The sequence below is a fragment of the Danio rerio genome, chromosome 23 (genome assembly GCF_052040795.2).
Source record: "Danio rerio strain M-AB ecotype USA chromosome 23, GRCz13ab, whole genome shotgun sequence".
NCBI lineage: Eukaryota > Metazoa > Chordata > Actinopteri > Cypriniformes > Danionidae > Danio > Danio rerio.
The window spans coordinates 20,857,335-20,871,792 of NC_141043.1; the positions used below are offsets into that span (position 1 = coordinate 20,857,335).

Below are 14,458 nucleotides of genomic sequence, written 5' to 3' on the forward strand. Positions count from 1 at the left end.
TTCTATCTCTCATCTAAAATGCCATTTGCACGGCTTCCGCCTCAAACATCATTAACCTCCTCTTTTATCAGGCGTTTGTTTACCATTACTAGATAGGAGAGGCGCGTTCATATATTGGCTAAATCGATGTGCAGACTCTCGCTGGGCGGGCGGGCGGATGCGCGTGTTTCGGGGGCAGTGGAACTCGAGCGCGAGCCCGAAGAGCAGAGCGCGGCGCTGATTGGATAACAGAGCTGTATAAATTGCCGCAGTGCCGTATTTCTCTCTTTCGTGGAGATTTAGTCCAAACCCCAATGCGGTCTGAACAAACTGCCCAGGGCCGTCATACGAGAGAGCCGTCGCGCACAGGACCGTCATATTAACAATGAAGGAGAGGAGAATCAGCCAGCCTTTGGTAATGCGTTGTAAACTGGTTTTAGTAGGAGACGTGCAGTGCGGGAAAACTGCAATGTTGCAAGTCTTGGCCAAAGACTGTTATCCCGAGGTACGTATGACACCTCTCTCTATTTCTCTAACGTATTTATTGAGCAGCTGTTGGTGTTTATTTGTGATACTGATGTTGCTTATATATAACAATATAGCCTACTGTGACATTATGAACTGCGTTTAATATCCCTGTATTCATACATTACACGTGTTGGATACTCTGTATCTTTCTCGTGCGAGTTGGTTGTCATGCACGTGTTGACGCTGGAACAAATCTAACATTAGAGAACATACTGAAACGAAGTGCTTATTTATAGGCTACAATTGTTTAACTGACAGGTTTTATTTGGCTTCTCCCCCTCAGACATACGTGCCGACAGTGTTTGAGAACTACACAGCTGGACTGGAATTAGAGGAGCAGCGCGTGGAGCTCAGTTTATGGGACACGTCAGGTGAGAGACAAGACACACTGACTGACCAACAGCTGGATGCCGCTTTACATAACAGATCGTTTAAACTCATTAACACATTTGAACTATTTTTTTAAAGTATATTTTTCTAAATTAAACTGAATATTAATCATAGGTTAATTTACTGGCTCAACGCTTTTATGGCTTACTTTAATTTTTGTTTTTGATCTATAATAAAACAATCTGTGGTTTCCAATATTGTTTGGAACTAAATTTACTCTCAGTGTATGAATAAAACAGATTAAATATTTGATTAAAATAAAAGTTTGCCTATGCGTGAAATTGAAGCAACCAGTTTAATTAAATAAATAAAGCCAGTTAAATTGATAAAGCATACAATTATATTAAATAATAATACAGCTATAGAACATGTAAGCAAGCTTATAAAAATCTCAGTTTGGTATGGTTTTTAGTAAAATGTAATATTAGCACAATCAATATTACCAAATTTTTTTCCTGTAAAGTTTAACATTTCACACAACTATACTTTATTCTTTATCACTGTAACAGAATTAAACATTATCTAAAAATAGACCTGTTGTTATGAGACACTAGGGTTAACATGCTTCTCTTTAGTTTGCCTTTTTTCACCTGTTTTTTTAATTGTTTTTTAATAGTAAACATTTGTGCAGAAAATAACTGAAGTATCCATTGTGATCTATTCAAAATTTCACCAAGAAACCAGCATAAAAAGCATCTCAAAAGAGATCTGTGGCTCCACCCACTACCACTAAGAACTGCGAATGGCAGTCAATTTAATCTCCCTACTCTCTATACTTTAACTTGTGTATATGTTGTATGCATGTTTTGCAAATGCCCCTATATACAACCAAATAACTAAATTAATTAAATTATGTCATTAGTAATTTGTTAGGGGATTGTTTCCTCTTCTCACTGAAAATAAAGATAGTTGATACCAGTTAATTGTATTTTTGCTAATTGTTTTATACAAACTTCTTTGCTTCGAATTATGTTGTGGTTCTGTACTTTAAAAAAAATGGGTTACAAATATTATAATAAAAAAGCATTTCCATATTTGACCCAAAATTGGGTTTTATCAATCAAACCTCTTTTGTTGATGTTGAGTTTTATGACTTATCACTTTACAATAAGGTTCCATTAGTTAATGTTAGTCACTATACAAGCCATTAACAATACATTTAGTACACTATTTATTCATCTTTATTAACATTAGTAATGAAAATAGTCATCAATTGTTAGTTATTGTCAATTGACAGTGGAATAACTACACTGTTGACGATATTTGTAAGTTACACAATATTTAACTAATATGAACTGTATTTTACTGTAGGACAGTTATGCGGTTTGTTACTGTATTTTAAAGCTACATTGTGAAAATTACTGTGTATTTCACAGTAAAGATATACATACAATTCTGTAAATGCATATGCTGCAAGATAAATGTAAATGTGCTGTAAATGTAAATACAGTATTTTTTCAGTAACTTGAGTACTAAAATACAGTATTTGTAATTGATTTACAGTGTTACCGACAAGCTGCTGCCAGTATGTTACTGTAAATATCACAGGAAATTGTTAAAAGTGAAATGTTAGAAAGCACAACTTTGGATTTTAATAAAGCAGTTAATAAATGCAGGTATTCATCATTATTAGTTCATGTTAGTAAATAAATTAGTGGAAACTTACTGTAAGGCACGATTTAAAAAACAAATAAGAAAAATACATCTGAAACCTGCTGAAAAGAAGTTGTACGCCCTAATGTACAGGTCATTATTCCATCTGTTAATGATTATAAATCAAGATGCTTGTAATGTAATGTAATGTAATGTGTATTTATATAGCGCATTTAATGTGTATGGCCATACACCCAAAGCGCTTCACAATCATGAGGGGGGTCTCTCCACACCACCACCGGTGCTTGTTTATAATAAAGATGACATACTATAAATAAAACAGATATGCTTTGTTTTTTAATAATATTTGTCTAGAATGCAATCCAATGGCATGGATGTGCTTGTGTGCAGTTGTGTTGACTGTTATTGGGCCAGTAGGTCAGTGAGATGTTGCAGAAGAGACACCTGAGTCAGGCAATGAAGCTGGCATATGTGAAGCTGCAGTAAGTGGGTGAAAGACTCTGACAGATGCAACACCTGAGACCAAACCTCAAGCGCCAGACACTGGCCATGTGCCACCTGCACCTTCTGTCTGCCTCTGGATGAGTCGAATAATCAGGCTCGTGTAGGACAGCACAAGGTTTTGCTGTGCTTTGGAATGTTTCTTAGTGACATGCAAAGCCCTTCTTGATGACGTAGATTGCAGTTTCTGATAGATTAGCACAATCACTGCTTGTTTCAGTGAATTTGGTTTTGTCTGTTAATTTGGTTTTGTCTATTAGTTTCCACAGAGGCATTTGATCAGGGATTGTTTAGTCTGTGTGTTTACAAGTGTAGCTGATTAGGAGGATAGTGTTAAGATTAGGATGCGGAAAGCTGTGGCTGATAGCTGAAGCATTTTCATTCTTATCTAAAAAGACAAGGAATGTTCTTCTGATAGTCTAATTTCTTTATTTCATTTCTCGATTCATGAAGTTTTAAGTTGGAAAAAGTCTCTGATAAGGATCGTTTAATTTACTAACCATTTATTTAACCTCAAGTGGTACCAAACTCTGAGTTTTCTTGAGTTTTTTTTTAGCACAAATTACGATATATTAAAGAGTTAAAACTGATAGCCACTGACCTCCGTAGAAAAAAAACAATGTACGTTTCCATGTTTGCAACATTCATAAAATAACTTTTCTTTCAAATGAACAGTTCACCTTAAAATGAAAACTCATTTTTTATGTTTCATTCTTCTGCAAAAAAACAAATGTTATTCTAAAAGAAATTACAGAGAAAACAGTTGAAAACTCAAATGAAAGAGGTTCAAAACAACCCAGAGGAATAATAAGTGATTTAAGGTGAACCATTTTTTGACACAGTCATTCTGTATCATTACATTTACAGAAACTAGATTTTGTTTTGAATGTAGTTTATTTTTATAAAGTGCATCATGCTCTCCTCAAATGCCATTGTTAATAAGTGATATTTTAACTCAGATTAAGCTTTGCTGTAGTGTAATATTTTTATATCCGTGAAGTCTAAAAGCTGGGTTTTTTAGGGTCATGTTGCGTAGCAAGTTGTGTAACATATCACTCAGTGATGCCTGATGAATGTGAATCTGTTAGTTGTCATGGCTGACTGCTTAAATGAGTGCCTGGATATTGGATTTTTTATTTATTTACTTTTTTGATGTAATTAAGCCTTTTAATCTACCTAACAACAAATATATTTGACACAATATATATAATTATGCAATGAATAATCAGATTTTCATTTCCTTAAAAAAGATTATGAGATAGTTTGCTTAATAAAATTCTGAATATTAATAGTTAATAATAGTATAATTCATATTAGTGCTATTATTATGTTGATTATTATTATTATAACAACAAGTATTACAACTACTTATACTAAACTACTAATAAACACTTAACTGGTTGTGAATGAACTGCAAAGCAACAGGACTTCCTGTCTTAAGGTATTTCCTGTCTTATCATGGAATGTGGAAAACATGTTGGAATTTACCAGTCACACTGACCTGCAGCAACTCAGCTCAATAGTGAAAAGGCTTGCTGGAGGGGGAAAATACATTTTATCTAACTCGAGCAAAGAGCTGCTCAACATCTGTTCCCTTGTTAAAGGAAAACTAGGTGAATAGGGTAAAAAAAGAAGTTATTTCCGTATCTGCCTGGCTGATTAATTACACAGTTCACAGTTCAAGGCAGAGTTCACCTAAAATTGAACATTCTGCTACCATTTACTCAAGCTTCACTTGTTCCAAACCTGTTTCACTTTCTTCTGTTTAAACCACCTCTATTTTTTATCCCCAATTTCTGTTTAATTAAAATAAGATTTATGTCAACACATTTGTTAAAATAAACATAATAGTTTTAATAACTCCTTTCTAATAACTGATTTCTTTTATCTTTGCCATTATGACAATAAATAATATTTTACAAAATAATTTATTTTCTAGACACTTAAAGTGACATTTAAAGGCTTAACTAGGTTAATTGGGTTGATTATGCAAGTTATGGTAATTGTATAATGAAGGTTTGTCCCATAGATATTCGAAAAAATATAGCTTAACGGGGCTAATCATTTTGATCTTAAAATATATTTTTAAATGTAGAATTTCTACAATAAAACAAATACAACTTTCGCATGAAGAAAAAATATAAAAAATACAGTGATTTTATATGTATGTATATATATATATATATATATATATATATATATATATATATATATATATATATATATATATTTATTTTTTTATTTTTTTATTTTTTAATTTTTTTTCTGAAGAAATATTGAATTGTTTTTCCTGTTATGAATGTCAATGGTTGTTTTTTAGCTGTCTTCAAAATATCTTGTTTTGTGCAAAAGAGAATATAGAAACTCAAAAAGGTTCGAAAAATAGTGAGTACATTTCCATTTTTGGGTGAACTATGTCTTAAGACTTGAAAAAATGTTGGGGTGACAAGTGTTCTAAAATGTCATATTTAAATATGCAAATTATAGTATAGTGTCTCTAATTAAATGTATTCATTTACATACATTACTAGTTCAAAAATCTGAACAATGGATGAACACAGGCTTAAAAACTTTGCCTTACCTAACCATATATCTGAGAATTGTCCAGAAAGTTTCTAGTATAAAATGTTGTTAATAAATAGGAAAATTTTTATATATATATGAATAAAACTGTGCAGTTTGGTGTATGAAAGTCCCGCTGAAATAAAGATTAAAAGCTCAGTGCAGAATAAGTTTGTAAAAATGTCCTTAAATATTTAATTTAATTTAATTTAAATCTACAGTCAAAAAATTAAAGGGCAACAAAAGAAACACTTAAAAGGACAATTTACAACTAAGCTAGACTTAAACAGTTTTACTATTTTTTTAAATCGATTCATTCGATCTCTGGCAAGAGCACATTTAGCATAAATCATTGATTGACCATTAGCATCTCACTCAATAAAATTCGAAAGTGAGTTTTGATAATTTTCCTATTGCTATTTTCTGTGGGTCTTCATAAAAATGAAACGAAAAATTATCAAAACTATTTTTTTTTACATTTTCAGGCAAGATGCTAATGGTCTAATCTGATTCAATGATTTAGGCTAAGCTAAGTTAAAGAACCTATGCCAGACTCCACTAAATGGATTCACAACTGATAAAATTGTACTATCAACTCTAAGTGACTTGTAAAATGAGCCAAAAAATTTGAAGAAAAAAAAAAACATAGTTTTCCTTTAAGTTCATTTTGGATGTTATTAAATGCCAAAAAATCCCAAAATCTCAAAATGGACAAGTACATGAAATAGCATCTCGTCTAAAAGACCAGTAAGACCAGTTAGTCTCTGTTAATTGTGTACAGCTAGGTAAGAAGGCAACGCACAGGAGAAACACTGGCAGAGTAAATGATGCAGCCCCGCACAAATACTCATCAGCATACATGAACAAACACAGTCTAATCAGGACTAATTACAGCAGCTTTAATTGAATTTGCTCATCTGGCTCTGGCTGCTTCAGGCATCTCTTCACACACTCTCCAGATCAAAGAGGAGATGAGCAACTCAGTCTTTGACAGGATCTCCTTTATGCCTCTCCTCTAGCTCTTACCCTAGCACATCTGATTCAAGAGGAATATACTGTATTTATCATCTGATTGGACAACATTAGCTGAAGTCAGGTGTCAAGAGCAGTTACCTTCTAGCACAACAGATCCAGAGATTGGTCTTACTACTGAGTTTGACATCTAAGTAGATGCATGACACACCTAATTAGTTTTAAATCGATGCATAATTTTAATTCATTGTAATAATGTTCGGTAACAAACACCCGGTTCGAATGTTATCACTCCATTAAAAAGGCAATATCACTGGTTATTAGCTTATAGATATGGGCCAGTAGGGGCTTTCTGCGCCTACTGGTAGGCTCAGAAGGCTGTTATCATCAATCCATATGGTTAATTAGCTGTACTAATAGAGACAAACTCCAGATCCAGATCTGTTTTTACATTACTGTGATGGTTGGGTTTAGGGTTGGGGAAGGGGTAGACAAGAATAAAGTACAATTATTGGGAAATAAATAATATATTATTAACAAATAATATAAATAATTCTCGCTAACTTGCGGCCACAGCCATATGTAATTCACAGATGATTAACCATGTGGATGGATGAAAGCAGCCTTCTGAGTCTACCAGTAGGTGCAGAAGGCCTGTACTAGCCCATATCTATTAGCTGATAACCACTGATAACAGCCATTCAATCAAGTGATAACATTCAAATCGGCTGTAACACTTCAGTTTAGGTCATAATTCATGGAATATACAAACCCTTAACTAACACTACTAGCTTAATAAACTTCTAATTACCTGTTATTAATAGTTTATGAGGTAGAAGTTGGGTTTAGGTTTAGGGTAAGATTAAGGATGCAGAATAAGCTCTAACTTTATATCTTTGAACAGTTAATATCTTAATAATAGTCAGATAATAAGCCAGTAGTTAATAGCATGAGTTGTGAACTAGTGTTGCCGTGATATGATTTAAATACACTTGTTTTTAAAAAATAAAAAAGTAATGATGATTATTTGCATTTATATTTATATTTTCTACCGAAGTACTGAAAGAATAATTCAGTGGTAAAACTAAAACTATAAAATTGTGGATGCACTTGGCTAAAAATAGAAAGCTTTTATTATTTTTTTAAATAACTTAAATGTAATTTTGTAGGAGTTTTTAAGTTCAAAGCTTAGTAACTTAAACTATACTAATTAAAAGAAAACTCACAAGCCAATGAAATAACATAATTGTATTAATAGTGAACCAAATATTGAGCTATTTTGAACTTTGACTGCAGCACACAAGCAAGCTTTGGGTACACTCACACTATGGTATCCGAACCGTGCCCAGGCACAATTCCTGGTTCGTTGGACAAGTGTGAGTGCTCTGGTTCAGTTGGCTGGTCCTGGCCCGGTTAAAAGAGGTGTGCTAGAGCACAGTTCGGTTGGGCTTGGCGTGGTAAGCTTGTAGTGAACTGAAGGGACGTCACTTTTAAGGGACTGTTTCATATGAATTTATTAATCATTCTTACATTTCAATGAACACAATCTGTCATAGTTTATTAAAAATGCAAACCCCTCAATGCACGTTAGCTGCACCTTTAGCAAACCTCCTAATACCTGCAGTACGAGGAAGCTTATGGTAATTTATGAGCGTCAAAAGTTGTTGATCTATTCAGCAAAATATTTGATATATGTGTCACTGCATCCCAAACGACTAAAACTATACAACTAAAGCAATGTCCACTGTGCTGAGCAAGAGCGATTCTCTTAGTGTTAAACAGAACAGTCGCAATATCGATGACGTAAGCATGCTCAGGTTCGGAAGGCAAAATTCAGTGTGAGTGCAGGCCGTCTGGGGGGAAAGGGAGGAGGAAAAAAAAAAATAAAAAAAATAAAAAATCGCACTTCAGTATGTGTCAGTATGCCCTAAGTCTGGAAGCCTTATATTTTCAGCCAAAAATTTAAAATGCCTGCTGAAAAATAAAATATATAATAATAATAATAATAATAATAATAATAATAACAATTTGGTGCATTCCTATTTTTATTACACCCATATGGCAAAATGTGATGCAAAAAGTATTTTGGAATAAAATCTGGTTTATGTTAATGATGTGAAAATGTACCAAATGAAATGTACATATGCATAGTTCAGTATAATAGTCCACACATGGATCTTAAAACACAAGCATAAAATACATAAAAAAATGTTTTGATGCTAAAAGACTTATTTTTATTTTTTTTCTATTGTACTAAAATAAACAGGCAACATATGTACGTCCTTAAGTGAGAGGCAAAAATAATATGAATATAAATTTACATACTTTCATATTATTTTATAAATTTACAATTATTCTAATACACAAATATAGTTTATTATAGGAGTCCAACTTAAAGTCTGCAATAAATTTGTTTTGTCATTCATTGTAATGCAATTTCTGTTACACCAGTGTCACCCATTGAATGACAACATCAAAGTGATTAGGTACCGATATTGCCTTATTAATTCACTTATTTATCTTATTTATATTTCACATGAGTGATTATTGTTTAGCAATAATAAAAGCATGTTAACCTAATGATCATTTAAATGCATGATGTATTTTCCAATAAAATAAAATACAAATAGTTTGCAAGCTAACTATATTACCCACACAGACATAAAGACACTTAATTAGCAATCAAAATTATGGCTTGAGTATTGAGATCTGTATTGTCTAGCGAAGTGAACAGACAGTGATATGCGGATTGCCCGCCTCTTCATTGTTTTGTCTTGTCACATCTCTCTTTTCATTCTGCCATATATTCCCCATCTAAACTAGCAAACTGAGTCACTGTCTACATATACAGCAGTAATACGTGACCCATGAGAGGCTCACACAACACAACACCCAGCATCTGAGCTGAGGATCGATACTCTAATAGGCACAAACACATGACTATTGGGTGAAATGTGCCTTTAATGGACTTGCTTTATTTTTCGTCCACACAGAGCCATAGTATGAGTGTTTATGTGCACATCCTTCAATGCCGTTGCTGTAGTTACGGATTGAGATGAGGTTTGCAGTGTGTGGGGGACAAGACCTCCTCGGCAACTCATTCTGTCAATAAAGGAATCTCCGAGATTCGCCCACACACATGCACACCTATTAGGAGAACCGCCATATATTTTGCCATTTACGATATTTGCAATCCCCCATAACACTTTGTATTCCATATTGAGTTATGGCTCAAAAGTATGATCATGTTATTTGATGTTAAGTTTGCATTATTGATGTTTGTCATGTGTTTGCTTCTGCAGGTTCACCGTATTATGATAATGTCAGGCCTCTCTGCTACAGCGATGCGGATGCTGTGCTGCTCTGCTTCGATATAAGTCGGCCTGACACTGTCGAAAGCTCTCTGAAAAAGGTGAAGTTCATTTTACGAATTCTGAATACTCAGTTAAAGAGAATGTCCACATTAAAAAAAGTGTAAAAAAAAAACTGCATTTCACTCAAATTGTAGCTGACCTTTTTTTCACTAGAGCATTAAAGAAACATTTCAGTTGAAATATAGTTTTTGGTGGTTCTTTAAATATAAGTCAATATCTACGAGTATTTTGAGAGTCCAAATAAAACATACACAGGCAAAAACAAAACTAATAGACACTGATTCTAATGATATATTGAGGTTTTATTATTTGGTAAATAAAAACTCAATGTATTGTCAAAAATATTAATATAGGCATTTATTTAGTGTTTTTTTATGAAAGCAATACATTTGTTTATATTCATTTTTTGAATCACCAAGGACTAAGTTTTAGCTAAAAATCTTATTAAATGTTCTTTGAAAGTTATTAAAACAGATATTAGTCTGACATTTTTTATTAAACATAGATGGAATCCATTGAACATGCATTATTATTATTATTATTATTATTATTGACAAGTTATATTATATATAGATACAATTTTGTCCCTAAATAAACTGCCTCTAATGTGATAAATCATCATGTGTACCACAGCTCTAAGTGAATGAAAACATCCTCCAAAATTTTAAATCTGAAAGTGCCCAATTGTTGTCTCTCGAAAGAAAGACTTCAAGTTATTTTCATGAGATGGTTTTAAAATGAATGCCAAGTAATTTCATGTTGAAATCAACATAAAACATTAACAGGTTGACCAACCACTCGACAAAAGCAAGCTTGTTTCATTGAGCGACTCGTTTGGTAGTCATTGTACAAGTGTTGTAAAAATTAATGCATATTATAAAACAATGGATGTGTTTTTTGATCTTGTAAACCTGATGCTGGGGGATCCCACGACCAAATTATAAACTTTTTTAAAATAGGGATGCTTTAATTATTTTATCTAGAGAAAAAAAATTGCATTATACCTTACATACAGCTGTTAATTACTAATCTATATAGTCATATCTGCCTTTCTCAATTTGGGTATAGATTTAAATCCACCAAATATTCAGATAAATACCTGCTAATGATACATCAGTGCATATTTAAAGTGACTTTTATTGTATAAAGACAAAAACAACATTTCTGAAAGTATACAGTTTTCAGTTTTGAGTAAACTACACGACATTGTGTTGCTTCAAGTAGTAACAAGAAGAAAATGGTTTGACCACTACATTAACAGCTCTCTCATTGCAGTGGAAAGCAGAAATCATGGATTTCTGTCCCAGCACTCGAATAATCCTTGTGGGCTGCAAGACGGACCTGCGTACAGATGTTTGCACACTGATGGAGCTGTCCAATCAGAGACTGACACCCATCTCCCATGAGCAGGTCAGTCGCTCACACACCTCCCCCTTTGCAAACTAGACTTCTCATCTCTTTTTTTCTGCATTTCACACTCCTATTTCCTTACAGGGCACCCTGTTGGCGAAGCAGGTAGGAGCAGAAGTGTACCTGGAGTGCTCTGCGTTCACATCGGAGAAAAGCATCCACAGTGTGTTTCGCTCAGCATCGCTCACGTGCCTAAACAAACTGCAGCCGCCCATAAAGCAAAGCCCCACTCGCCGGCTCTCCAAACGCCTCCTCCATCTGCCCAGCAAGGCTGAGCTCCTGACCTCCTCCTTCAGCAAGGAGAGAACCAAGAGCTGTACCATCATGTGAGCCCCACATGCGCCGCTCTAACTCTATTAAAATGCGTTTCCGCTCTTCGAGAGGGTTGGTTGGGGCGGGGTCGAGAGGTGGGGAGGTCATGACCTTTCATGACCCCTCCCTCTCTCTACACTTATGTTGTTCTTCTTCCATTCTGAAACACCCCACCTGCAAACACACTCATCCCTACGACAGAGAGCTGCCGCCATTGTTTAAGGTTACACATCCTATCGCTAACGTATTGATTGGTTTCCCTTTACCAGCATATGGCTTCATATGAACTGTCAATCAATCAATCAAACTAAAGGAGGACATGCAGTGTGTATTGGACACTGTTGGACATTTTTGTGCGTAGTCTTATTTGTTAGTGGGAATAAGTGGGAATGTGGGTTGAGTTGTGAACGTAATTTAATATTTAATAATGGAAGAGGATGTGTTTCTGTTTCACAGTACGCACTTTAGGGAATGTGGATGTGATTGGAAAGCGAGTCGATGGCTGTTTTCAGGTTGGCGATAGTTGCAAAGCAAAATTCTGTATTGAAAGAGAAGAGTTCTTGATGAAATCTCTGGCACTAAACTGGGATGAAGCAATTTGTTAGATGTCATGCAGGCATGAAGGAGGGGAGGAGCCAAAACAAGATTTGATGTCCTCCTGAAAATGGCAGACAGTGTTATAAGTCTGCTAGATGAAGCATCCAATCACATTTGTACAATCCAGATGTATTGGACATGCTGACACACTCTTTCATTCTCTCTCTCTTTCTCCCTCTCTCTCTCTTTCTTTATTGTAGCTCTTTATGCCCCTAGAGAATGGGTGATAAATCTCAGCTGATGAGGAGAAGCCCAGCAGTGGCCGGGCCATTTCTCAGTATAGGAAGTAGGTATTGCTACAAAAAAAAAAAAACCTTCCAGATGTTCCAGGTTTTTTTTTTTTTTTTTTTAGAAAGCAAGATCTTTCGCTGAAGTAATTTTAGAGATGGGCTTGGAAGGTCATGAGGGATTACTAGGGACACTGCTGTCCACCAGAACTGATCAACGTTGCATAAGTGAGAAAACAGTGAGCAGTGATCTTAAATTCTGACCTCAATGCCTAATTCTCAGTAATAATAAAGAGCTGATTTTGCATCATGCGGATAAGCTATTGATTAGTCTATGTGCTGGGTATTAGACTGCATCAGAATATCAGTGACTCTGATGTATTTGTTTGGATCATTGGCACAGAGCACTCTCCTCTCATCATAAACCTCACTCTGCTAATCTCTGGCTGAAATCCCACAACCATTGGTTGTGTAATGCGTACAAACAACTAAATCCTGACTTTAGGCTTATAAATGGCCAAGTAAAAATGAACTGAAAAGACTCTGAATCTGACCACAAAATGGAGAATAATTGACTGCACTCCTCTGTATTAGTCTGTAAATTACATGCTAATGTCTCCTTTGATTAAATATATGGCTGCAATATCATCACAATTCTTGGACTGACGTATCACGAGAGGAAAAAGAATTTAATTTAAGCTGCATTACATTGGGAAATGAACATGCTGTCGTTTCTAGATAGTTTTGTGAAGAGACTGTACATATAAACTAGCCCAGCCCTAAAGGGATACCTCACCCAAACATGAACTTTTTCTCACCATTCACTCAACTTAAGATATTCTAAACTTTTATTGATTTCTTTCTTCTGTTGAACACAAGATATTTAGACAAATGTTGGAAAACAGCAGCCATTGACATCCATCCAAAATCTATGGAAGTCAATGGCTGCTGCTTTCCAACATTCTTTAGAATATTTGTTTGTGTTCAAATCAAGCAGATTTGGAACAAGTGAAGGGAGAGTAAATGATGACAGACATTTCATGGGTGAGCTCTCCCTTTAACTGCGCCTCTGAAAATTACTATATAATTTACTTTACGAATTCTCACTCTGGCTCATCTCAACCAACTTGGGAGTTTTGACCTGCATCACTTCATGCTACATGCACTAATCACCAATTCAACACCGTTGCTTAGCAACAGACCAGTCAGTTAAGCTGGGCTACATGTCCGAAAACCACTCAAGAGAAGCCGAGAGAGAAAAAGAGTGTAAACAAAGTGAAAATAAGGAAGTTTTCTCACTGTAGCATTACTAATGGCTTTTTCACGGCTATAGTTTTAGTTCAACATATGAGACATTTTACCGACCATCATCTTGATATGAATTTGTTACTGTTGTCTGGTTTAGTAGCACTCTTATATGTTATATGTCCGATGTGGTGGACCTCCACGATCTTCCTTTTGTTACTCAAGTCTGGACGTACATATGTTGTGCATAATCAGTTTTGTACAGCCCTTTAAATGCTGTCTGTGAAGCTAACAATCTCAAAACAGACTGTATGATTGTGTGTAATGTAATGTGTTATTAACTTATTAATGGTTGATTATTGCTGGTTCTGTTTTATTATTTAGTTTAAGACAATCTATTTTATATTGACTATTGTTTGTGAATTATTTCTTTCCTTTGTCTCTGATGTCATGTGTTGCTCTTAAATGAATTAAAACCTGAATTTGGTCTGTAAATTGTGTGCATTTCTCATGTTTTTAGTACAAAATATTTAGCATTTTCCTGACAATCCAAAATATGAGAATCTATACAAAATATGTAACGTGAATGAAATTGCTTCATAACAACTGGAGAAGTCATAAAAATTCATCTGTCAGAAAGGCTGACTTGTCTGTAGAGACATGATGAGAGATTTCACAGCAGACGAGCACTTTCATACGGCAGACTCTCGAATTACCATTTATTCAAACAGAATTCGAAACTAGGCC

The 14,458-nt window shown here is 34.6% G+C and overlaps 1 protein-coding gene and 1 long non-coding RNA gene across 5 annotated transcripts in view; one reads left to right on the forward strand and one right to left on the reverse strand.

The window, feature by feature from the left end:
- The window catches only part of LOC141380475 (uncharacterized), a 189,669-nt gene that overhangs the window by 151,081 nt on the left and 24,130 nt on the right, over window positions 1-14,458 (reverse strand). The window lies entirely within an intron of this gene.
- On the forward strand, window positions 265-14,206 carry rnd1a (Rho family GTPase 1a). Of its 2 annotated transcripts, XM_087305448.1 has the most exons (6): window positions 267-484; window positions 791-878; window positions 9,849-9,958; window positions 11,196-11,330; window positions 11,415-11,656; window positions 12,440-14,206. In XM_087305448.1, exons 1-6 carry the CDS (start codon window positions 365-367, stop codon window positions 12,453-12,455), a joined length of 711 nt encoding a protein of 236 aa, XP_087161574.1. In that variant the 5' UTR covers window positions 267-364; the 3' UTR covers window positions 12,456-14,206. The 2 variants fall into 2 exon arrangements, with proteins under 2 accessions (NP_998019.3, XP_087161574.1); NM_212854.3 differs by having other exon boundaries at window positions 265-484; window positions 11,415-14,206.